This window comes from Bos indicus x Bos taurus, chromosome 4, assembly GCF_003369695.1.
Source record: "Bos indicus x Bos taurus breed Angus x Brahman F1 hybrid chromosome 4, Bos_hybrid_MaternalHap_v2.0, whole genome shotgun sequence".
NCBI lineage: Eukaryota > Metazoa > Chordata > Mammalia > Artiodactyla > Bovidae > Bos > Bos indicus x Bos taurus.
Genome location: NC_040079.1, coordinates 73,014,761 through 73,040,487, shown reverse-complemented (window position 1 = coordinate 73,040,487; position 25,727 = coordinate 73,014,761). Strand labels below are relative to the sequence as shown.

Sequence of the window (25,727 nt, the reverse complement as noted above, 5' to 3'; positions counted from 1 at the left end):
CTTGGGAGTTGCTAGGGGGTGGATACTGTTTATCCTTGAAGTCTTCCTACATGTGATGCGGTGCAAGTAGCAAAGGAGTCCTACAGTAAGTGTTTTGAATTAAATGATTTTAAATGCCTGATTACACCAGACATTGTACATGTCACATATAAATGAGTTTACAGGCTTTATAGAATTGTAAAGGAATCAAGGGACAGGCAGTTATATCTACGTAGGGAAGAGTGGGATGACAATGAATTTCTGGTTCTCAAATTCAGCTTGTTTTGTACTTCATGGGTCTCCCACTCTTGGTTGGGGTGTTGGTAGAAAGAAGAGTAGAACCAATTAGGAAGTGGTAAGTGACACAAAAGAAGTCTAACTACTGTAGACAGGCAGTAATGATTTGAGGTAAGAAAATTGTTAGTTCTGTTGGTTGCTTTTTAAACTGTAGTTCCAGTGCTCCTAGTACTGTGACACGAAGCCTGAACTGTGCAGGCCCTGAGATTACCTGCCCCTTTTTCATTTCTGTATTCCTGGCATCTAGCACCCAGCAGGATTTTACCTTTCAGAAAATGTTCTAGAGTTCCTGTCCAACAAAACTTAGAAGGTTTGTAGAATCACCTCTAGTGACAATTTAAAAAACTGCACACTTACATTATTTTTCTATAATTACAGCTGCCTTAAGTCTTTATATTTTTTGTAATGCAGACCAGCCAAATTTTTCTTAATTTAGCTTCTGAAAAAAAGAAAAAACAGAAGAAAGTCATGTTTAAAAATTATTTTGGAAAGTTATTTCCAAAAAAATTATATAAAGGCCATCATTCTTTGTGATACTTATCTTTTACATATTTCTAAAGTGCTAGGTTTTAAATATTTATGGTATTGTAAATTCATTAGTTGACTTAAGCCACATTATTGAAATTTATTGGGAGTACATTGGGAAACATTTGATTGTTAAGCCTTCCATGAATGTAAAGTGCAGAGTCAAAATTGTGCTCTTATGTATACAAACATTTAACTAACTGTAACTTTCTAGTTGGAATGACTTAAGAATTCAAACTGTTCATCTTCTTCCTTAGCCTGAATGGTACTTGGCTCAGGTTCTTCTGTGGATCGGGAACCACACTCAGTTTCTGGATGAGAAGATTCAGCCAATATTGGACAAAGTGGGCTCTTCGGTAAATGCAAGGGTAAGAGATTCAGTCCAAAGCATTTCAGTTTCAGAGTTGCAGGTGTCCATGAATAAGCTGTCTTTTTCATTACCTTATGCTTCTGTATTTTTTTAGCTTGAATTTTCTCGAGGCCTTATGATGCTGATTCTTGAGAAGTTAGCTGCTGATATTCCTTGTCTGCTCTATGACGACAATCTCTTCTGTCATTTGGTGGATGAGGTGCTTTTGTTTGAAAAAGAACTACACAGCGTTCATGGCTATCCTAGCACTTTTGCTAATTGTATGCATATTCTATCAGAGGAGACCTGTTTTCAGAGATGGTTGACTGTGGAGAGAAAATGTAAGTGCTCATATGGCCGTAGGCTGGGGAGAGGTATCTCTTATTGTGAATACAAAATTTTAGGTGTTATTCTTCTCCAGTTCTGGGTAGAAACTGGAGCCATCTAAATTTTTCTCGGTTGAGGTTTATCAGGTTGCCTTCAGAGATTATCTTCTTTTCTCCCCATCAAGCTTCAGTTGTTCCCACAATTGTACTCTACGTATTTCTAGGGTAGAATATTTAAGCCAGGGACTTCTCTGGTGCTCCAGTGGCTAAGACTTGCGCTCCCAATACAGGGGGACTAGGTTTGTTCCTCAGGGAGCCAGATCCCATATGCTGCAACGAAGAGTTTGCTTGCTGCAGCTCAAGATGCTGCATGCCACAACTAAAAAGATACTGAGTGCCGCAACTAAGACTGGCACAGCCAAATAAATAAAAATACTAAAAAAAAAAAAAAATTTAAGCCAGTAGAGTTAACTGTTTTATGGATTTTACATATAGTATTTCTGCTCTTATGGAATCATTCTGGATGTGGCTTTTCTAGTCAGTGAAGATATTTGGAAGATTCTGGGTAGGTGTGGCGGGCAGAGGTAAAAGATCTTACTTAACCTTAAAATAGAGCATGTTATATATAGTGCAACTAGTAGGAGGGTGTACATTTACTTTTTTACAGAAAAATGATCATTCCTAAGAAATTATGAGTTGAAAGATTAGGAATTACAATCTGTAGCTACTTGTTTGACATAGTCTTTCTCGTGTGCCAGTTGCGCTTCAAAAAATGGACTCAATGCTCTCATCAGAAGCTGCCTGGATATCCCAATATAAGGATATCACTGATGTGGATGAGATGAAAGTTCCAGACTGTGCAGAAACTTTTATGACACTACTCTTGGTTATAACTGGCAAGTATAGTCTTAAAGATATAACTTTGTTTTTTTTAGAACTACTGACTCTTAGCAGACCTGTGGTTATCAAGGGGGAAGGGGAATGGTGGAGGGATGGAGTCCATTAGGTGATAAACCATAATGGGAAAGAATATGAAAAAGAATGTATATATGTGTAACTGAGTCACTTTGCTATATAGCAGAAATTAAATACAAATTGTGAATCAACTCTACTTCAATAAAATTTTAAAAAGTAAGTAAAAGTACTGACTCTTCACTCAGTACTTTTGAAGTAGTTTGACAAAATACCATATAGTGATTATTGTAATATCTTCAAATTCAATTTCTATTTTGGTCAAAACTCTAGCACAGTATTTTAGCTTTTGGATTTTTTGTAATTTAAGACCTTAAACATTAGTTTACATGAGGGAAAAATTCCTCATTTGTTACATAAAAACACATAAGAATTTAATTTTATTACCTGAATTCCCTTGTCTTTCAACTTTTCAAGTATCTTCAGTAAATGGTGATTGACCCAAATTTTAAATATTATTTTCTTCACTTTGATTTATCAGAGTTTATAGAACAATATAAAGTAACTTTAAGGACAAGAATGGGGGCTTCCCTGGTGGTTCAAATGGTAAAAAGTCTGCCTGCAATGCAGGAGACCTGGGTTCAGTCCCTGGGTCGGGAAGATCCCCTGGAGAAGGCAAAGTCGGAATAGTAACAGGAACGTCTATAGTCCAAGAATGTTCTGGCTGGAGGGTGGCCCAGCTGTCTCTAGCCCTGGTTGGCCTGTTCCTGTCCATGTTGCCCCTGGGGCACTGCAGACCTGCTGGTTCTCCAGGCGCTACTGAGCTGTCACTGCCGTGGTCCTTCTGTGCCTTGTCCATTTCTTGGGCCTGTGCGGTAACCAGAAGAGGTGTCATTCCAGCCCAGTCAGTAAATAATTCATAAGAAAAATATGAAAAACACTACAATACAAAAATATTTAGCAAAACTGATTTAAAAATCTTTTATTATGGAAATTTTCTCATATATATATAAAAGCAGCATAACGAACCCTCAGGTTATCTGTTCCTAAAGTTTAAAACTATTGCTTTTCTATTATGTATTTTCCCCCACCCCCCCAAAATACAGATTTTTTTCCTGAAGTATTTTAAAGAACATTTTAGACATCTTAGCTTTTCACCTATAAATCTTTAATTACGTGTTTCTTTTAACCTATCCTACTTCCTCCTTCCTTTTTTAAAAAATGTCATTTGTTGAAGAAGTGGAATAATTTTTGTATATGATTTTCTCATATACCTTTAAAAAAAATTGAGTCATAACTTTTAAACTGAAGCACAGTTGATTTACAACATTGTGTTAGAGGCATAACTTATATACAGTGAAACGCATAGGTCATCAGTATATAGATCAATGAGTTTTGACAAATACCAGTACTTGTGAAACACATATCCTTAGGGAGTTTAGAAATGGATCCATACTTGAATGGTTGGTTGATTTTTGACAAAGGCACCAAAGCTGCTGCTGCTACTGCTGCTAAGTCGCTTCAGTCGTGTCCGACTCTGTGCGACCCCATAGACGGCAGCCCACCAGGCTCCCCCATCCCTGGGATTCTCCAGGCAAGAACACTGGAGTGGGTTGCCATTTCCTTTTCCAATGCATGAAAGGGAAAAGTGAAAGTGAAGTCGCTCGGTCGTGTCCGACTCCTAGCGACCCCATGGACTGCAGCCCTCCAGGCTCCTCCGTCCATGGGATTTTCCAGGCAAGAGTACTGGAGTGGGGTGCCGTTGCCTTCTCCAGGCACCAAAGCTAGCCAATAGGAAAACCCTATACCATAAACTTTGACATGCTGTGTGTGCTAAGTCACTTCAGTCATGTCCAACTCTTTGCGACCCTATGGACTGTAGCCGGCCAGGCTCCTCTGTCTTGGAATTCTCCGGGCAAGCTGGAGTGGGTTTCTATGCCCTCCTCAAGAGGATCTTCCCAACCCAGGGATTGAACCCGTGTCTCTTACATCTCCTGCATTGGCAGGTAAGTTCTTTACCACTAGCGCCACCTGGGAAGGCAATAAACCTTCATATGTCTTGTTAATTTTCTCCACAGACAGGTATAAAAATCTTCCCACAGCTTCCAGAAAGTTGCAGTTCCTGGAGTTACAGAAGGACTTAGTGGATGATTTTAGGATACGATTAACTCAGGTGATGAAAGAAGAGACTAGAGCTTCCCTTGGCTTTCGGTACTGTGCAATTCTTAATGCCGTGAACTATATCTCAGCAGTGCTAGCAGACTGGGCTGACAATGTTGTAAGTTAATCTTTTATGTTAAGTAATATATTAGTAATTTGAACAGTTTTACCTTTTGAAATGTTGAATCTGTAGCAAGCAGAAATAACACACGTTAGACAGAATCAAAACTGGGCCAAACTTAGGAGGTATGATTACAGTACATGTTTTTCTCATCTAAGTCTCGTATAGTTAAATCATGCTGATATTTTAATCATTGGAAAAGAAAGCCATCCTTTCATGAAATTGTAGTTTATAAAGTAAATCTTCCCTCTGTAGATTTTAAACTTGGGAAATACATTAAATGGTAATTGCCATCTCAGAAAAAGCTAAGCTTGTATAATGACGTCAAAATCAATAAAATTCAGAACTTTAAGGAAAATCAAAGAATAACATTTGGTACCTCTTAAAAGTGAAAGTGTTAGTCACTCAGTCATGCCCGACTCTTTGTGACCCTGTAGACTGCAGCCCGCCAGGCTCCTCTAATCCATGGAATTCTCCAGGCAAGAATACTGGAGTGGGTTGCCATTCCCTTCTCCAGGGGATCTTCCTGACCTGGGGATCAAACCCAGTCTCCTGCATTGTAGGTGGATTCTTTATTGTCTGAGCCACCAGGAAAGTCCCTATTGAGTGCCTTCAAACATGACAGATTATGAAGAGTCATAAAAATAGAAACATTTTTAACCTAAATATTTCATACATTAAAATATTGTTTAATATTTTGTTTTTTTGAAACATACTCAAGAGTAAATAGAATGGTAAAATGAACTCCTATATGCCTCTCACCCATCTTCTAGTACCAATTTTGTTTCATTTAAGCCTTTCTTCTACCGCTTATACAGAATTATTTTGAAGTAGACCTCAGATATATTTCATGGTAAATATTTCCATATGTACCTCTAAAAGATAAGAATCCCTTTTTAAAAAAGCAGCGTGGTATCTGGGGATCCTAGTTCCTCAACCAGGGATTGACCCTACACTTTCTGCATTGGAAGTATGGCATTTCAACCACTAGACCATCGAGGAAGTCCCCAATATACTATGAATTTATAACAAAATATTATACTATACTGCTAGCATATCATATAGAAAAAAATGTATTCCTTTACTGTGAGAGAAAAAAAAAATGAAAGTCTTTATCTTAAATCCAGGATAATCAGCCAAAAAACAGGAAACAAATATACTAATAATAGATGTAAACAAATAGCTGATAAACACAATCATAATTTATTTTAATCTGGGCCTTTTGGCTGGGACTTAGTAATTATTTAAAGACTTTTTTACAGAAATGTTAACTGAAATACATGTGTATGATATCATTCTGCTGAGCAAGGAAAATAATTATTTCCTAAAATGAATATTAGTGGAATGTAATGATCAATGCATTTGTCTTTATAAAGTCACCTAGTCAGAATACATTCATTCATTATGTACTTTTATGTGTCATGTTCCTAATTTTAGTAGGTGCTTTATTCACTCACCCCCACCAACCCCCACAGTGCTCCATTTTCTGCTTAGCTTTTTCATAAAACAGTCATTCTTGCTTCTTGTGCCAATGCTTTAATAAGAGACTCATTCAGGGGCACATTTTTAGCTTCAGTGAAATATTTGTGGAACATCATTAACTACTTTACTCAGTGCTGTAGTCGGTTAACGGAGATGAACTGGCCATCATCCCTGTCCTTAGAAAATTAATAATCTGATATTGAATTAACTGGTTCCTTCTGTCAACAGAGAAATAATCAAATTTTAGAGTTGACTCTTCAAATCATGACTAAATTTTGTGTCTGGTATGTTATTATGGTACAAATTTTGTTTAACACCAAATATCATTTAACCACATTCATAGTCCTTCAGCTTGTGAATACACTAAATAAAAATCATGTAAGCTCTTGAATTACCCAAAAATAGGAAGAATAGACAGAGTTCAGCTTCCATTCATTAGAGTCTGTACTAACAGCTGTCTGACCATTGCCAGATTGTGCCAAGCCTGACATATCCAGCCCATTCAGAATTAGGAGTTTTTCAGTCATAGGTGGCAAGAACCCAGATTAATGCTGGCCTGATTTGGGGAGTGGGGTGGCATGAGGTGAGGAACTTGTTTGTGTAACTGGAAGGATTAGGCATGGCTGCTCTCAAGTTATTCATTTCTGGCTTCACTCATAGGCAGGCTCTGGTAAATGTGGCCATAGGTGGCTCTAGGCTCCCACAGCCCATGAACAGTCTCAAAAGGACAGTGCTACTACCCTGACAGCTTGAGCAGAGATGCCAAGGCGGCCTCTCAAATGTCATCTCTGAACAATCCCCAGTAGCCATGCCCAGGCCCCTACTAATAGACATTTAGGTTTTTGGTTTTAAATGTTTTACTAGTTATCCACAGTGTTATTTTCCTATAAGGCAGAAAGAAGAGTATTAATTCTACCTAAAACAACACTGTAAAAAAATTATATTTTAATTATTTTAACTCATGTATCTGTTAGTTTACTGTAGCTATCAATCTCTGTCTCGAAAAAATGAGATTAGCCATTAGGGGAATGCAAATCAAAACCACAATGGGATACCACTGCATACAAACTAGAATGGCCATAATAATAATAATATAGTATCATTTATAAGCAGTGTGGAGAAATTTGTACCCTTATACACAACCAATAGGAGTGTAAAATGGTAGAGTTGCTTTCCAAAACTATTTTTTGGAAAATAGTTTGGCAATTCCTCAAAAGGTTAAATACAGAATTACTATATGATCCTGCAGTTCTACTCCTTGGTATATGTCCAAGAGAAATGAAAACATATATCTGCACAGAAACTTGTACACAAATGATCATAGAAATATTAGTCATAAAAGACAAAAAGTGGAAACAAGCCCAAATGTCTGTCAACTAATGAATGGATAAATAGGATATATCATTTGGCCACGAAAAGGAATGAAAACTGATACATATTACAACATGGTTGAACCTTGAAACATTATACCAAGTGAAAGAAGCTAGTTATAAAGAATCATAGATTATATGAGTCCATTTGCATGAAATGTCCAGAACAGGCAGATCTAGAGACAGAAGAGGAGTGATTGCCTAGGGGTGGGGGATGAGGACGACATTGGGAGATGATGGCAGAGAGTGGGATTTCTTTCTAGGGTAATGAAAACATTGTAAAACTGACTGCTGATAGATGCACAACTCTGAATGTATGAAACGCCACTGAACTGTATATTTATTTTTTGGCCACACTGCACAAAATGTGTTATCTTAGTTCCTTAACCAGAGATCAAATCCATGGCCCCCTGCAGTGGAAGCATAGAGTCTTAACAAAGAGACTGTATACTTTAAATGAATGAATTATATATGAGTTAGATCTCAAGCTGTTAAAAAAAAAAGTATCTTAAACATGTTAACATATTTTTTTGCTTTCAGTTCTTCTTACAGCTTCAACAGGCAGCACTGGAAGTCTTTGCAGAGAATAACACTCTGAGTAAACTCCAGCTAGGACAGCTAGCCTCTATGGAAAGCTCTGTCTTTGATGACATGATTAACCTGTTAGAGCGTTTAAAGCATGACATGCTGACCCGGCAAGTAGACCATGTTTTTAGAGAAGTTAAAGATGCTGCAAAACTGTATAAAAAAGAGAGGTAAGTCCTCTGTATTTTCTTATAAGTCAACTCTCAACTCCAGTTTATGAAAGTTAACAGATAACATGCAGTCAGATTTCCAAAGTGTCTATAGACAGCGTGGAGTTTGGCCTTTTGCACTCCCAACTTTTAACCATTTTTGATGGAAATCTTTCTAAAATATGTTTTGACAGTCTTAATCAGAATAAATGGATAACTTAACCTTCAGATGAGGCTGTAAATCCAGACGGCTGGTGTCTGATAGGGGGTTAAATGGCCTAGCCTGTCACCCACTGACAAAGCCAGGTGTTGCTGCAGTACCTGTGCATGCCTGCACTGTAGTGTAGTCACTGCCCACGATTCCTTGTGATGTCTGTTACCTCCCCCAGACGGTGGCTTCCTTGAGCACAGGCAGTGTCTGTCCTAGCACAGCCGTGTCACACAGAGGACTTATCCGTTTAGAGTGTCAATAGTCCCTGTTGTTTTGCTGAAAATTAACAGTGTAAAATTAACTAATGTCTTAAATGTTAATGCATTTTACATTTTAACTGTTTTATATCAGTAAGTCATGTTAAATTTGGAGGTTTACAGATTTTATCATCCTGCTTAAGTAAAGAGTGTTTCATTGAGAACTAAAGTATAAACATGAAAGAAAGTGTAAGTTGCTCAGTTGTATCTGACTCTTTGCTACTGTATCGTCCACGGAAGTCTCCAGGCCAGAATACTGGAGTGGGTAGCCTTTCCCTTCTCCAGGGGATCTTCCCAACCCAGGGATCAAACCCAGGTCTCCCGCATTGCAGGAAGATTCTTAATCAGCTGAGCCACCAGGAATCCCAAGAATACTGGAGTGAGTAGCCTATCCCTTCTCCAGTGGATCTTCCTGACCCAGGATTTGAACCGGGGTCTCCTGCATTGCAGGCAGATTCTTTACCAGATGAACCACAAGGGAAGCAAAAAGTATAAACATAGGTACAGGGAACTCCCTGGCCATCCAGTGGTTAGGACTTGGGGCTTTCACTGCTGAGGCCTGGGTTCAGTCCCTGGTCAGGGAGTTAAGATCCTGCAAGCTGTGAGGCATGGCCAAAAATAAAATAACATAACATAAAATAAACAAACAGGTATATTTATTTTCTGAGAGCACTTCTAATGTTGGGCTGTATAGTTTTTCTTATCCAGAATGCCCCAGAAAAGTGTATTTCCCCAGATTTAAAATAAGTAAAAAATCTTAAACATATAGAATGATGAAAAATTTCATAATAAAAATGAATATGCTGCAGACAGTGCTGTTTCTGCTTTTTCCAGGTGGTTGTCCTTGCCATCGCAGTCTGAACAGGCGGTGATGTCCCTGTCCAGTTCAGCTTGCCCCTTGCTGCTTACTTTACGAGACCGTTTACTTCAGTTAGAGCAGCAGCTTTGCTTCTCTCTATTTAAAGTTTTCTGGCAAATGCTTGTAGAGAAGCTGGACATATACATCTACCAAGAAGTAAGTAAGAGCAGACTGTATTTTGGGCTGTGATGATAAAGGCAACTCCTATATGAATTGTCCTTTTTTTCAGATAATTCTTGCCAATCACTTCAATGAAGGAGGAGCTGCTCAGCTGCACTTTGACATGACTCGGAATCTTTTCCCTTTGTTTTCTCACTATTGCAAGAGGCCAGAAAATTACTTTAAACAGTAAGCACAATATTTAACAATTAACTTCGATGTTATCAAATTGTTAGAGGAGGTTGTTTACTTTTTAAACAGCTTTAAGTTTCCAGTGATGTTAAGTATACATAGCATCAATTAAAAACTTAAAATAGTCATAAGATGTGATGATAAAATGTGACCCATGACCTCCAAAAGTTGATCAGAGCTGCATATAAATTATATGTTGAGCTTTGTTTTCTAACACTTGGTTTAATGCTTATTACTTGGAAATAAATAGAATATGAAAGCAAATGCACTCCTGCCATATTGAGTAAATAGAAGAAATTTAAAATGTTTAGTACTGAACAACAGGCCAGGCCTGAAGAAAAATTAAAATTTGTTTTCTTAAACATTTGATATTAGTTTTGGTTCTAAGTATAACTATGGGGAAGGCAATGGCACCCCACTCCAGTACTCTTGCCTGGAAAATCCCATGGACGGAGGAGCCTGGTGGGCTGCTGTCTATGGGGTCACACAGAGTCGGACACGACTGAAGCAACTTAGCAGCAGCAGTAGCAGCGTAACTAACATGATATATGAATAATTCTTAGCAGTATTTTTAGAAATTGGTATAAAACTTATTTAGATTTTTGAGATTATAAAGTATTCCTTTAAAACGAATAAAATGAAAGGTTTTTTTGCTCATTTCGGTATGATACTTATTTCTGCTTTTTTTTGTTTTATTCTGTATACCTATCTGCTTATATTTTGTCCCTTAATTTTCTCTTTTCCCATATCCTAAAGTTTTACCTACATTTAATATACTGTTAGTATCAAATATCATATTTGGGGAAGTAATGAATATGTGTTAAAACAATGATCCTTTTACCTTATAGTAATCTAATGAAATATAAAGTCTGTACATATACAGTCAACACATGTTGAAAGAGCCAAATAGTTAATCCATAGTTTTACAGAGGGCTTATGATCTGGCAATGCAGGGTAGCTGTTTAGTTTTTCTAAATGACATCATTACAGGACAATATAGGATGATATAGATAATGGAGATCTCATTTCCTTCCTGTTCTTTTTTTTTAAACAGTGTAAAAGAAGCCTGTATTCTTTTGAATTTGAATGTTGGTTCTGCCTTACTTCTGAGAGATGTCCTGCAGTCAACTTCAGGGCAACCTCCTGCCACAGCGGCACTAAATGAAGTTGGGATTTATAAACTGGCTCAGCAAGATGTTGAGATTCTACTTAATTTGAGGACAAACTGGCCTAACACTGGAAAATAAAGGGTCTTTTTTCGTTTGGGATTTTTGTTTTTTGTTTTAACAAAAAGGAAGCCAGTTGGATTTCAAGTTATATGCTGAAGTTCTGAATTAATGAAACTGGACAACTGAAAACTTTATAGAATCATTTATTATCTGGGACTTAGAGTGGTATTAAAATGCTGACCATATTTCCTGAGTCCTCTTGTTCCTAAGAAAACAAAAACAGAAAGCTCAGAGGCCACGAAAACTCAGAGTAATTCCATTTACAAATATACACAGTGACCATGTCTGTTAAATAAAATACAGAAGCAGAGATAATAAATTACAGTCAACTTTTAATTTCTTTTGCCAGTTAGAAAAGACTGTTGCAGGTAATCTAACATAACATAAATTTTTTTAAAAAAATCACTTTAAAATGTATGTTTTTAATTGAAGTTCCTGTATCTAGTTTGGAAATTCACTGTTTCCCATAAGAAAACACAAGCGATGGTGACTGAAATAGAATTTGCTCTCTTTCCACAAATGTCTTTCTATTTAGAATACTTCCTAGCTCCATTCCATGTGACAGTGGGCAACCTTTGCTTTGTGGATGAAACATTTTAACTGGAACACTGTGCTGCTGCCATCTGCTCTGAGGTAGGGAATGTAATTAAATATTTTTTGTTGAATATCTATGTAAGTAATGAGATGAGAATCTTAAAACTTTCTTCCAGCTTTTCCTTGGCCTTGGACTATGTTAAATTAGAGTTTTAAACACAAATTGAGCTAGCTTAGCTAAAGGCTTCTTTCTGTAAGTAGTTTCATTCCCATGGTTTTTTATTTCCTGACTTAGCATTTAGTTAATACTGTTCATGCTATAATACCTCAAATCCAAAACTGTCAGGCTGGCATGCAGCCTGTACTCCTGATAAACATTTACTGTGTGAGAAATCATTTTGAGAAAAATTTCATTACTCTGTATACAGAGATTTTCCAACTAGTATATTGTGCTTAAAGCTTTTCTGTTAGTTCTTCTGGCTGGCTGACGCTTCTCTATCTCATTCTCTGAGAACTGCTGGGGGTTCCCATTGAGAACAGAATGAAGCGGCCTCTGGAACCTCCTTACCCCAGCATCCCCTTCCTCCCCTCCCCCAAGGCTTAGAGACTGCTGTCAGCCCTTCCTGTCCTCACTTTCTAGACAGAAAGCTGAAAGTTTCCAGGGAATGAAATGCTTCTATCAAAAGGTAGGACCCTCTGTTTTAAAATGTATGAATTGTACGTCAACATCATGCCACATTATTTACATAAAATAAAGTCATTTAAAAATAAGCTTACACTTCATTCCTGAATTTTTCGAAAGTTACTCCATGTCCATCATCTTTTAAAACTTCCTCTGCAGTACACAGACCCAGGGTTTTTAGTGCTATAAGAGAAGAAAAAAGAAAACTTTATAAAGTGAGAATTAGTTTCAACTAGGGAAACTTATGTAATGACTACAAATTATTACCTCAGTTTGTAAAAGATACTGACCTTCTTTATACTGTACGAATGATATGGATCCTTTATTCGAGGAGTCCAGCATCTCAAACATAGATGCAATATTAGAGTTATCCATAAAGAAAGGGAGAGCCACGCCTGATAGTCTGGCAATTCTCAGCCGTTCCAGTATAGATATTAAATACTCTCTTGGTCTTTCTGTAAAAGAATAGTTCCAATGCTTTCTGATAAGAAATTAAAATATGTCTGTCATAAATGGAAATAGTCAGGTAACAATTACTAAATACCTATGTTTGAAGTATTGTACTAGGCACTGGGAATATAGGCCTTGCTTACAGGAAAGGCAAGACATTGAACATTAAATAATTATATACACAAGTGCTCTACTCCAGATGATTGAATAAAAATGTCCATTCAGGTCTACTGTATCCTTCAACTTCTCTGTATATTCATTCTAGTAATTTCTGAGAGTTTGATATTAAAATTCCCAACTAAAAACTTAATTCATCTACTTAATAATTGTTATAGTGGAACTTTATGTTACCTTGTTCTGTATTTTCCAAGTCTCTATAAATGTAATCATACTTTCATAATTTAAAAAAATAAAAATCAAGAGATGGAACCAAAGACAGAAAAAAAAAATGTCCAGAGATTAGACTTGTGCATAACATAGGAATGAAGATCAACTAAAAGAAAGGGTAAAGAATAGATTTTCAAAAACAAACATTTAGGTTAATATAGTCCTCCAGTTAGAAAGCATAAATGTTCAATCCTAATATAAGGGCAGTATTTTAGATACATAGGCTATCTTTCATCTAAACAATATTAAATATGAAAAATCAAGATCAATTCACTCTGTAGAAATAATGTAGGGAAGCTGTGATAATAAAGCTAAAAGAAGTATAGACATGGTGTGGCTTAGAAGAGGAATGCCTCACCTGCCCCATCACTGCATTCAATCCCGGGAGATAGATTCTTAAAAAAAGAAAGCCAAAGTCATTAAGAATTTCATACATCTATAAAAGTAGAAAAGCATAATGATCTCATCACCAGCTTCAACTGTTACATTTTGTGGCTGGTCTTATTTTACCATGATCCCATCTAGTTCCCTCTTCTTGTGTTTATGTAAATCACAGTAATCATCTCATTAGTGAATATGTAAGTGTGCATTTCTAAAAGATTAGAACCCCCTCTTTTTGGTTGCGATATAACACATATTGTGTAAGTTTAAGGTGTGCAACTTGTTGGTGTTGTGCATCTAAGCTGCAGGAGGATTGCTATGGTAGTACTAGTTAATGTTTCCATCACGTCACACAGTGAGCACTGCTTTTTTGTGAAGGGAATAATTAAGATCTAGTCTCAGCAAGTTTCATGCTTATAATACAGCATTGTTCTCTGTAATTACTATGCTGTGCATTAGATCTCCAGGACTTTATAGTTATCGACTAGTTACAAGTTTGTACCCTTAAACAACATCTCTCCTGTCCCTCACCCGCCAGTTTCTGGGAACCACCATTCTACTCTCTGTTTTTATAAGTTTGGCTTTTTTAGATTCCACGTTTAAGTGATACCATATAGTATTTGTCTTTCTCTGACTTATTTCACTTAGTCCAATGTCCTCAGGGCCCACCCATGACAGCTGTTATAACAGGTGTGAGTTGATACTTTATTGAGGTTTTAACTTGCATTCCCCTGATGATTTGTAATATACAGAGCATCTTTTCATGTACCTGTTGCTCTTTGGATGTCTTTCTTAGGAAAAAACTCTAGTTCCTCTGCCCATTTTAAATCAGATTGTTCGTTTGTTATCATCTATATGATCTGCACATATTTTCTCCCATTTCTCAGACTGCCTTTTCATTCTGTTGCTTCTTTTGCTGTGCAGAAGGGCTTCCACTGTTTGTTTTGGCTGTGCCATGTGGCTTATGGAATCTTTGTCCTCAACCCAGGGATCAAACCTGGGTCCCTGGAAGTGACAGCGCTGAGTCCCAACTGCTGGACTGCCAGGGAATTCCCTGTGCAGAAGTTTTTCAGTTTAATTTAATCTCCTTGTTGATATTGGCGTTTGTTGTTTGTGTTTTCGGTGTCATTCATATCCAGAAGTCGTTGCCAAGACCATTGTCGAAGAGCTTCTTCCCTATGTTTTCTTCTAGGAATTTTACAGTATCAGGTTTAAGTCTTTACTCCATTTCAAGTTAATTTATGTGAATGGTGTTAAGACAGGGGTCCAGTCTCCTTTTTCTGCATGTGGTTACTCATATTTCCCAACACCATTTGTTTGAAGAGGGACTCCTTTTTCTTTTTCATGTTACCACAATACTGTCATCTCGGTACAATTTATACATCCAACAAAATTCTTAACATTCGCAAATAGCCAGACATTATGCAAATTTCCAGTTGTCTCACAAATTTCATAAATTATAAATGCTCTTTAAAAATCAGTAATCAAATAAAGTCCATTCACTGTGATAGGTTATGTTTTTTAATCTCTCTTAACTACATAGGTTTCTCCTCCATGTATTTCCTTCCTTGGAATTTGTGTGTTGAAAATAGAAGTAGGTGAACTTTTAATCTAATATACTGCCTTTTGGTGAAACTTTGAATACACTATAGCAGCAAATAGGCTACTAATGCAATCACATATGCAATCTACGTCATTTCTTTCTTAACTGTATTTCAAAATCAGAAAACATCTATGTTTGAATTTCAGTTCATTATATTTCTTTTTAAGGATAGAATAAACAATGCTGATGGAACGTGCTGTGTTACTAAGATTTCTTGCTGTATATCCTTTAGACTACATGGGGTGCTATAATGCTTATACTTGGAATCTATAATTTATACTCTATCTGCTTCTAAAAATGTTTTGAAAATGCTTCAGTTCAGTTCAGTTGCTCAGTTGTGTCCGACTCTTTGCGACCCCATGAATTGCAGCACGCCAGGCCTCCCTGTCCATCACCAACTCCCGGAGTTCACTCAAACTTATGTCCATTGAGTTGGTGATGCCATCCAGCCATCTCATCCTCTGTCATCCCCTTCTCCTCCTGCCCCCAATCCCTCCCAGCATCAGGGTCTTTTCCAATGAGTCAGCTCTTCACATGAGGTGGCCAAAGTATTGGAATTTCAGCTTTAGCATCAGTCCTTCCAATGAATATTCAGGACTGATTTCCTTTAGGATGGACTGGTTGGATCTCCTTGCAGTCCAAGGGACTCTCAAGAGTCTTCTCCAACACCACAGTTCAAAAGCATCAATTCTTCGGCACTCAGCTTTCTTCAGAGTCCAACTTTCACATCCATACATGACCACTGGAAGAACCATAGCCTTGACTAGATGGACCTTTGTTGGCAAAGTAATGTCTCTGCTTTTTAATACATGCTATCTAGGTTGGTGCTATCTAGATTGGTCACAACTTTCCTTCCAAAGGAGTAAGCGTCTTTTAATTTCATGGCTGCAATCACCATTTGCAGTGATTTTGGAGCCCCAAAAAGTAAAGTCTGACACTGTTTCCACTGTTTCCCCATCTATTTCCTATGAAGTGATGGGACCAGATGCCATGATCTTAGTTTTCTGAATGTTGAGTTTTAAGTCAACTTTTTCATGCTCCTCTTTCACTTTCATCAAGAGGCTTTTTAGTTCCTCTTCACTTTCTGCCATAAGGGTGGTGTCATCTGCATATCTGAGGTTATTGATATTTCTCCTGGCAATCTTGATTCCAGCTTGTGCTTCTTCCAGCCCAGTGTTTCTCATGATGTATTCTGCATAGAAGTTAAATAAGCAGGGTGACAATATACAGCCTTGACGTACTCCTTTTCCTATTTGGAACCAGACTGTTGGTCCATGTCCAGTTCTAACTGTTGCTTCCTGACCTGCATATAGGTTTCTCAAGAGGCAGATCAGGTGGTCTGGTATTCCCATCTCTTTCAGAATTTTCCACTTAACAGTGCAAAGTTGCTTTAGTCATGTCCGACTCTTTGCAACCCCATGGACTATAGCCCGCCAGGCTCCTCTGTCCATGGGATTCTCCAGGCAAGAGTATTGGAGTGACTTGCCATTTCCTCTTCCGGGGGATCTTCCCAACCCAGGAATTGAACCCAGGTCTCCTACATCTCTTGCACTGGCAAGCGGGTTCTTTACCACTAGCACCACCATGTTTGGAGTCTATAATTTATACTCCACCTGCTTCTAAAAATGTTTTGAAAAATGCTTGTAAACAGAAGTATATATAATAAGATATGTTTTTTTAAAACACAAAGGGAAGAGCCAAATGTTACTAACCACCTGAATTACATACATACAGTTGATGATGACGATCAGTTTTTCAAGGGACACAAACTTCAAGTTCAACTTTGTAATACTAATAGTATTTACTGAGCCCTTACCATGTGCCTGGTACTACACTAAGCATTTTCTGTGGCTAACTTCATTTCCTCCTCCCAAGTGTCACTTGCTCGAGGCCACACAGTCTGTATAAACCTAGGCAGTGTGCTTCCACAGCTCCTGGCCTCTACCACACTTAACTCACATGAGAAGCATTTGCTACACCCAAACCTAGTCAGTCATGAGGCTCTCTCCCAAGTCTTTATTGATAGTTCTCAAATTCATCCTATCTTCACCACTCCTAAGCAGTAGCCCTTACCTGGGTAACTACTTTAAAAAAAAAATTCTGATTTCCTTAATGCTATCCCCTTTAATGCTATCCCCTACACTCCCTCCTTCCACAGCATAGAATTGCCACTGGGAAGGGCTGCCCAGTTAGAGGCTGTATTTCCCAATACAGCCTAGGAAAGGCCAGATTTTCTTACCAAATGATTCAGGTTATGTCAGATTTGGCTGTTAAATGAGTTATGAAAATCTACTGGCTTTCAGAGATTCCATAATTTGAGGATCAAGGATATGGGATCATGGATGTATTGTCACAACAGTAACAGCCCAGCCACGCTGTCCTGTCTTATTTTCCATAACTCCCTTACAATTCCAAGGTTTTCAAACTGAGATACATATCATAATGCCAGGAGCTTTGCAAAAATCCAAGATAAAGATACACCATTTCTTTCTGAGCATCATTCATATGTGTGTAAGTTGCTCAGTCATCTCCGACTCTTTGTGACACCATAGACTGTAGCCCACCCGTCTCCTCTGTCCATGGGATTCTCCAGGCAAGAATGCTGAAGTGGGTTGCCATTCCCTTCTCCGGGGGATCTTCCCCACCCAGGGATTGAACCCAGGTCTCCTGCATTGCAGGCAGATTTTGTACCATCTGAGCCACCAAGGAAGCCCAAGCATCATTCAGACAATAGTAAATATGCTTCTTCTTATTCACTATTGTAGGAGCATCATTCTTACAACAGTGAATAATAGGAAACACATTAAGAAATGGAGCGGCTTTCCTGGTGGCCAAGAGGTTAAGAATCCACCTGGCAATGAAGGGGACACAGTTCAACTGCTGATCTAGGAAGATCCCACATGCCACTGGGCAACTAAGTCCATGCACCACAACTGCTAAGCCTGTGCTCCAGAGCCTGGGAACTGTAACTACTGAGGCCACGTTCTGCAGCTACTAAAGCCCAAGCACCTAGAGCCTGTGCCCCACAACAAGAGGAGCCACTGCGATGAGAAGTCTGTGCAACACACCTAGAGAGTGCCCCCATTCTCTGTAACTAGAGAAGGCTCAGGCATAGCAATGAAGACCCAGCAGAGCCAAAAAACCTAAAAAAATATTTTTTAACACATGTATACCTGTGGTGGATTCATTTTGATATTTGGCAAAACTAATACAATTATGTAAAGTTTAAAAATAAAATTTTAAAAAAACTCATCATCAAAAAAAAAAAAAGTGAAAAAGAAATGGATATATGATGTTTCCCCCTTACCTATCCATGGAGAATACATTCCAAGACCCCTGATAGATGTCTGAAACCACAGACAGTACTGAGCCCTATATATTCTATGTGTTTTCCTATACATACATGTATCTATGATAAAGTTTAATTTATAAATAAGGCAGAGTAAGAAATTAACAACAATAATAAAATCAAACAATTTTAACAATATACCATAATAAAAGTTATATGAATGTGGTCTCTCTCAAAATACCTTATTATACAAACCAATGCAATGGACATGAACCTGAGCAAATTCCAGGATATGGTGAGGGACAGGGAAGCCTGGCGTGCTGTATACAGTCCATGCGGTCACGAAGAGTTGGACACAACTTGGCGACTGAACAACAACAAATACCTTTTCCATCTTAACTAAGCATTTATCATGTACTGTGGCTGTAACTTCTTTAGTGTGAGGTACAACAATAAAATTGGAATTTCTTTTTCCTTCTTCACAGTTTCATGGAGAGAAGATTCATTCTTACCAAAGATCTTAGCACCCTCAGCACTCTGTGACTTTTTTTCTTTCCTTATTAAGTTGAGAATGTTCACCTTTTCACTTAAAGGAAGCAGTTATAGCTTCTCTTTGGCGTACCCAAACTAGCTTCATCACTGGTCTGGTGCTTTGGGTCCAGTATTCGGTAAAATCTGTAAATATTTTTTGGTAAAAAAAAGGGTGACTTGAATACAAGCACTGCAGTCCCGTGACCATCAATCTGTAACTGAGATGGCTACTAAGTGACTCAGGGTGGACAGGCTGGACAAAGGGACGATTCGAGGCTGAGGCAGTATGGTTCAAGGTTTCATCAGCACTACTCGGAAGAGTGTGAAATTTATAACATCAATTGATTATTTCTGAAATTTTCCATTCAATATTTTCATACTGCAGCTTACTGCAGGGAACCAAAACTGCTGAAAGCAAAACTGTGCATAAGGAAGGACATTCATGTATCTGTAGGAGAACAAAACATTCATTTCAGCTAAAACAAGTGACTTCAAAGAAGCTTGGTATGCAGTATCAGGATGAGGTCTCAGACGCTAAGGGTACAAGTTGCCTTTCTTCTGCCATTAGGAGGGCTTGGATGGAAACTGAAGAGCACACCCATGCAGCGAGTGAGGGAAATCCCTGGATAATTACTGCATAGCAGGGCAGGTGAGCGGTCAGTCCAGACTGGAGCAGGGGGGTTGAGTGGGGGGGGTGGGGATGGTGATGACCTGATGAATGTAAATGAGATGAATGTAATGAGATGAGATCTGTACTTGTGAAAAAAGAGCATATGGGTGAGCTAGTGTTAATTACACAGAAAACTGAAGCAAACATTTAAAATGTAGCATTATTAGCTTGAGGGGAAAAAAACAAAGGAAATATAGTCATAACATACTACATGGATTAGTTGTGGATATCTGCCTAATACTAATAATGTAAATTCTGAACACTGATTATATCCAAATTGTGTTCTAACTTTATTGGGAAGATGAGAGTGACTGGGAACAGGTGTGAATGTGTATGTGTGTGTGTGCACACACGTGTGTGCATTTCTGGAACTGTGGTGGCTACTGTGGGAAAATTTTAACTTAGGTAAATCCACTTAAGGGGCACCCTTAAAAGAGAATCCCAAACCTCTCAGAGACAATGAAATGTGTTCTTTGGTTGGTATGCAGAAGCTTCTAAAAGACAAAATGACTCCAAAATCTAATAGGATCCTTATAGCATGCAACGGAGAAGACACTGGCACCCCACTCCAATACTCTTGCCTGGAAAATCCATGGACGGAGGAGCCTGGTAGGCTGCAGTCCATGGGGTCGCTAAGAGTTGGACACGACTGAGCAACTTCACTTTCACTTTTTACTTTCATGCATTGGAGAGGGAAATGGCAACCCACTCCAGTATTCTTGCCTGGAGAATCCCAGGGACAGAGGAACCTAATGGGCTGCTGTCTATGGGGTCGCACAGAGTTGGACAGGACAGAAGCGACTTAGCATAGCATAGCATAGCATAGCACAGCATGCAAATCAAAACTCTTTAGTGAGAAACCTCGGGCCATGTGAGCAGGTAATCTTAGTTTATCTGTCAGAATTACAGTGTGGATCCAGCTATTCTTTGGAGTTTTGTATTACAATACTTGTTTGTTGTTGTTGTTTAGTTGCTAAGTTGTGTCCAACTCTTTTGTAACTCATGGACTGTATGTAGCCTGCCAGGCTCCTCAGTCCATGGGATTCTCCAGGCAAGAATACTGGAGTGGGCTGCCATTTCCTTCTCTAGAGGATCTTCTCAACCCAAGGAATGAACCCGAATCTCCTGCACTGGCAGGCAGATTCATTACCACTGAGCCACAAGAGAAGCCCCTACAGCACCTGAAAGTGAAAGTCGCTCAGTTCTGTCCCACTCTTTGCGACCCCATGGACTATAGTGTCCATGGAATTCTCCAGGCCAGAATACTGGAGTGCGTAGCCTCTCCCTTCTCCAGGGGATCTTCCCAACCCAGGGACTGAACCCAGGTCTCCCACATTGTGGGTGGATTCTTTACCAGCTGAGCCACAAGGGAAGCTCAAGAATACTGAAATGGGTAGCCTATCCCTTCTCCAGGGGATCTTCCCAACCCAGGAATCGAACCAGGGTCTCCTGCATTGCGGGCGGATTCTTTACCAACTGAGCTATGATGGAAGCCCCTACAGTACCTGAGATATGGCTAAAATTTAATGAAGGCTATAAGATCTCTGTTTGTGTCTGCCTGTTTATGTTTATGTATATGTATGTCTATGTAAATGTGGCATTTTTCTATTACTTTCAGATGGTACTGCCAAGATTAATTTAAAAAAAAATTCAATTTAACTGGCTTAAAAAATTGATGTAATGTGTGAAAGCCGCTCAGCTGTGTCTGACTCTTTGTGACTACATGAAATATACAGTCCATGGAATTCTCCAGGCCAGAATGCAGTGGATGGCCTATCCCTTCTCCAGGGGATCTTCCCAACCCAGGGATTGAACCCAGGTCTCCCACATTGCAGGCAGATTCTTTACCAGATGAGCTACCAGGGAAGCCCTAAAAAAATTAGAGCTTATTAATTAAGCATTCCTAAACTCTCAGAAATATAGAAACAAACATGATTTTAAAGTTCACATGATCTAGAATAAATGAAATGATCTTTGATAAATAAAAGCTATTGTTTAAGTTTGTTGGTTTAATAAAAACAAGCATGTCTTCTCAGAATAGTCAATATTAAATGTAAGGCAAACATACAACTTTTTCTATCTGGGTTTACTAGTCAAATAAGCTCATGCTATTTGTTACAGAATTTGCCAGCAAGTAACATTAAGATCAACTCAGTTCAGTCACTCAGTTGTGTCCGATTCTTTGCAACCCCAGGGACTGCAGCATGCCAGGCTTCCCTGTCCATCACCAGCTCCCGGAGCTTGCTCAAACTCATGTCCATTGAGTTGGTGATACCATCCAACCATCTCATCCTCTGTTGTCCCCTTCTCCCGCCTTCAGTTTTTCCCAGCATCAGGGTCTTTTCCAATGAGTCAGTTCTTCGCATCAGGTGGCCAAAGTATTGGAGTTTCAGCTTCAGCATCAGTCCTTCCAAAGAACATTCAGAGATGATTTCCTTTAGGATTGACTGGTTTGACCTCCTTGCAGGCCAAGAGACTCTCAAGAGTCTTCTCCAAAATCACAGTTCAAAAGCATCAATTTAAAACACTTGCTTTTAACAATTATACCTGGATTATCTTAATGTTCAATTGATGCTTTTGAACTTTAAGATAATCCAGGTATAATTGTTAAAGGCAAGTGTTTTAAATAAATGTAAAGTTTATACTAAGTTAAACTAAATAATGACATTCATTGAATATCTAGATCATTTCCAGAGAAGATAATGTACTAAGACATTGACTGCTAAACATAAGTTTATTTACTTTTGGCTTTTTAATTTTTACAGACAGACAGAAGATATTTGGGTCTATTAATATGTCTTCTGCCACATTACAAATGGTATAGTAAAAAACCATGTCTCTAAAAAATATGTTATGATTATGTCTTTATAAATTTGCTAATCCACTACAGGATATTAACATATGATAGTTCACAATTGCCTGCTTCCTAGTTTTCACTGGAAAGCAAAGATTACAAATAGTTAAAAAAATTTTTTTTTTAACAAATAGTTAAAATTTATAATTCATATGTAAAAATAAAACTGCTAGCAACAATAAGGGTGAAAGAAAAAAACAGTGTATGAAAAGTAGTAAGGAAAATAGAATATATCTTTTGGATAAGCTGTACAACTTGATATAAACCTCAGAGAAATCACAACAGCTCATATGTGGGCAACCTGCAGGCCTGCTGTTATGTGGCCACCCAGAAGGTCACAAGATACATTCAAACTGCAAGCCAGGAAAATCCATCGGACTGTAACTGCCAGCCTCATTACACCATCTGGAGATGCTTCGAACTCAAATCTAAAAATGTTCTCAAATGGCTTCTCTTTAACGCAGAAACTGAATGTATAATTTGCTCAGACTATTAGCCTTTGTTTTTCTTTTGTTTCCATAGAAATGCGTCTTGTTAAATTATAAATTACCTTATGGCTCACAGCACAGGGAGGCCTCATTGAGGTGAAAGTTCACCTGCAACGCTGCTGCTGCTGCTGCTGCTGCTGCTGCTGCTGCTGCTAAGTCGCTTCAGTCATCCGACTCTGTGCAACCCCCTAGACAGCAGCCCACCAGGCTCCCCCATCCCTGGGATTCTCCAGGCAAGAACACTGGAGTGGGTTGCCATTTCCTTCTCCAATGCATGAAAGTGGAAAGTGAAAGGGAAGTTGCTCAGTCGTGTCCGACTCTTAGCGACCCCATAGACTGCAGCCCACCAGGCTCCTCTGCCCAGGGGATTTTCCAGGCAAGAGTGCTGGAGTGGGGTGCCATTGCCTTCTCTGACCTGCAACACTGGCTTCCTGAAATAAAACATCTTCACTTCATCCTGTTTTGAGGCATCATGAGGCTACATGGTTGCTGATACACCAGGCTGTGCCTATATAAATAACTTAAAACTAATGGCACATAATACAAAAAAAAAACCTGTTGGTAGACTTAGAAAGGTAAAACTTAAAAAACTTCTAGTTATAACCCATTTGAATTATTTAACTTGTTAAATTCTTGGCTCCTGGGAATCTCTGCTCTGGACAATTTTTCAATCCTTGGCTATTATTTTCCTTATAGTTAGCATATTGACCTCTCTAGTGTGTTGTATACTCTCGAGTCTTAAATGCCTGTTGCCAGCTACTCACGTGCCAAATGGCATCCATCAGGAACCAACAACCAGACAAAATCAACAATAACCCTGTGAAAGATGAACACGACTACATGGCTCTCCCACTTAAGGACTCAACTAATGCAAACGGTGTGTATGTGATTCTTCAGCCTGACTACATTAATGAGGGTAACGGAGGATAATGTAATATTGGCTGGTCATACTTTTAAGCCCAAAGAGAGAACGACCAAAAGCAGGAGGCAGGGTGGGGAGGTGGATTGTTAAAATCAAGATTAATTGGAGACCAGTCTTGAAAAATTCCCTGGACAGACAAAACCAATTAAGTCATACAAGCAAAGCTTAATTTAGCTTTTTCTGCAAGATTAACTTGACCTGGGTCATTGTTTGCTTCTGCCTCTGGAAAGCATAAGCATAAAATTTAAACTTTCCCAAGTTTGATCTGAGGTAACCATTAACCTATTCCCTATCATTTACGAAGATGCTAATATTCTAACCAATTTTTGTGAAGAATAAACAGTTACTGCCTTCTCACCACAATACACTGCTTTCTAACAATAAACCTCTGAGCCTCATTCCTTGTTCTGGTTTGAGTCCTCCTGGTTTGCAAACTGTCTTTTTGGTGTATGCACAATGGTGATTATTGGTTTTACTTCTGCTATTTCTGAAGTTTTCACACACACACACACACACACACACACACACACACACACACACACACACACATCTGCCTCTAAAAGCAAAAGATTATTTTCACCACTATTACCAAAACCCAGCAAGAGACAGTAGTCATTTTTTTTAAAAGTAGGTTTTTAAAAATTAGTTTGATAGCAACTTTTCCCCAGTGCATTAAAAAGTGCATTCCTTTTGTATTTTTAAAAAATTTCTATTTTTAATTGTTGCAGAGTTTTTAACTGCTTTATTGTCTTAAAACAATTAGAAAGAACTTGATCACCCTATACATGACCATACTGGTTGGGTGGTTTTTGACAAAACTGGAATGTTGGCTATTTACATGTCCTTATACAGAAGCAAATAGGCAATTTTGGCATTTTGGAAACTCCATATGAGGCAAGCTACCATTCTCCACCCTGAGGAGAAGCACATCAACTCATTTTCACCTACACATAACTTTTAAGTTTACAGGCCACACAAAAATTATGAAATGATTCAAACTTTATATGAATGATTCAAACTTTATATGGGGATCGAGTGTATTAAAAATGTCAGAAAAATCTGTCTCAAAAACATCCTTCTGTTCTACCCTATCAACTGTTTTTTACCAGATTAAAAACTCTTTGAGGGCAGGGGTAATACTGGAAACATCTGTTGGTTGCAGACATAAGGATGATTTATACGTTATTCATTTAATCTTCTCCACGTTGCCATAAGATCGGTACTATTATAGTCTCCATTTTTCAGAAGAGGGGAAAGAAATTCAGGCTCTTGCCCAGTCACAAAGTACTAAGGGATGAACCCCGGAGCGTCTCTTCCACCTGCGACAACCCTCACCGGCCAGAGTCCCGCCACACTTGGCAAGAGGCAGGCACAAAGAGGCCGTTGCGTTAAGTCTTGTTTAATTGAAAGCCACAGTGTTAACGGGCAGCAGGAGGGCTCAACTAGCCGAGAGGCATGAAAGAGTGTTTGCGGAGTTGGGGAGGTGGTATCCAGGAAGGAAGCTGTCCTTCGTCCCCCGAGACGCACGCGTGGAGGGATGGCTGGCTACACGAGGAATTTTTGAGGACCGCTTGGTGTGGGACGGAAAGTCGAGTGGTAGGCAAGACACTTGCAAGACACTTACCCGGCCGGAAAAAGAGGAGGGCGCTGGTAAGATAGGTCAGCAAGTCCATAATTCGATGTTTTTCCAAATAATTCCTGGCTTGGAGCTCCCTGCTGCTGCGGGCCTCCATCGCGTCTAGCTGGGCTGTTGCTAGGCGACCAGGCAGCGTCG

The 25,727-nt window shown here is 38.8% G+C and overlaps 2 protein-coding genes across 7 annotated transcripts in view; one reads left to right on the top strand and one right to left on the bottom strand.

Moving 5' to 3' along the window:
* The window catches only part of RINT1 (RAD50 interactor 1), a 24,754-nt gene extending 12,287 nt beyond the window's left edge, over positions 1-12,467 (top strand). For all 3 annotated transcript variants that reach the window (XM_027539692.1, XM_027539694.1, XM_027539693.1), the window contains 8 exons: positions 1,059-1,169; positions 1,266-1,491; positions 2,235-2,372; positions 4,467-4,666; positions 8,062-8,276; positions 9,558-9,738; positions 9,812-9,930; positions 10,988-12,467. In XM_027539692.1, the coding sequence (XP_027395493.1) occupies positions 1,059-1,169; positions 1,266-1,491; positions 2,235-2,372; positions 4,467-4,666; positions 8,062-8,276; positions 9,558-9,738; positions 9,812-9,930; positions 10,988-11,180 (1,383 nt within the window). In that variant the 3' untranslated portion in view covers positions 11,181-12,467. The remainder of the gene's footprint in view (positions 1-1,058; positions 1,170-1,265; positions 1,492-2,234; positions 2,373-4,466; positions 4,667-8,061; positions 8,277-9,557; positions 9,739-9,811; positions 9,931-10,987) is intronic.
* Positions 2,381-25,727, bottom strand: EFCAB10 (EF-hand calcium binding domain 10). 4 transcript variants are annotated; one of them, XR_003510793.1, is made up of 5 exons: positions 25,578-25,727; positions 12,669-12,833; positions 12,474-12,561; positions 8,577-8,742; positions 2,381-3,256 (listed from the first exon to the last, which is right to left on the bottom strand). XR_003510793.1 is itself a non-coding variant. In XM_027539695.1 (4 exons), exons 1-4 carry the CDS (start codon positions 25,684-25,686, stop codon positions 3,205-3,207), a joined length of 414 nt encoding a protein of 137 aa, XP_027395496.1. In that variant the 5' UTR covers positions 25,687-25,727; the 3' UTR covers positions 2,381-3,204. The 4 variants fall into 4 exon arrangements, 3 of the variants coding, with proteins under 3 accessions (XP_027395496.1, XP_027395498.1, XP_027395497.1); XM_027539695.1 differs by lacking the exon at positions 8,577-8,742; XM_027539697.1 differs by lacking the exon at positions 2,381-3,256 and having other exon boundaries at positions 8,283-8,742.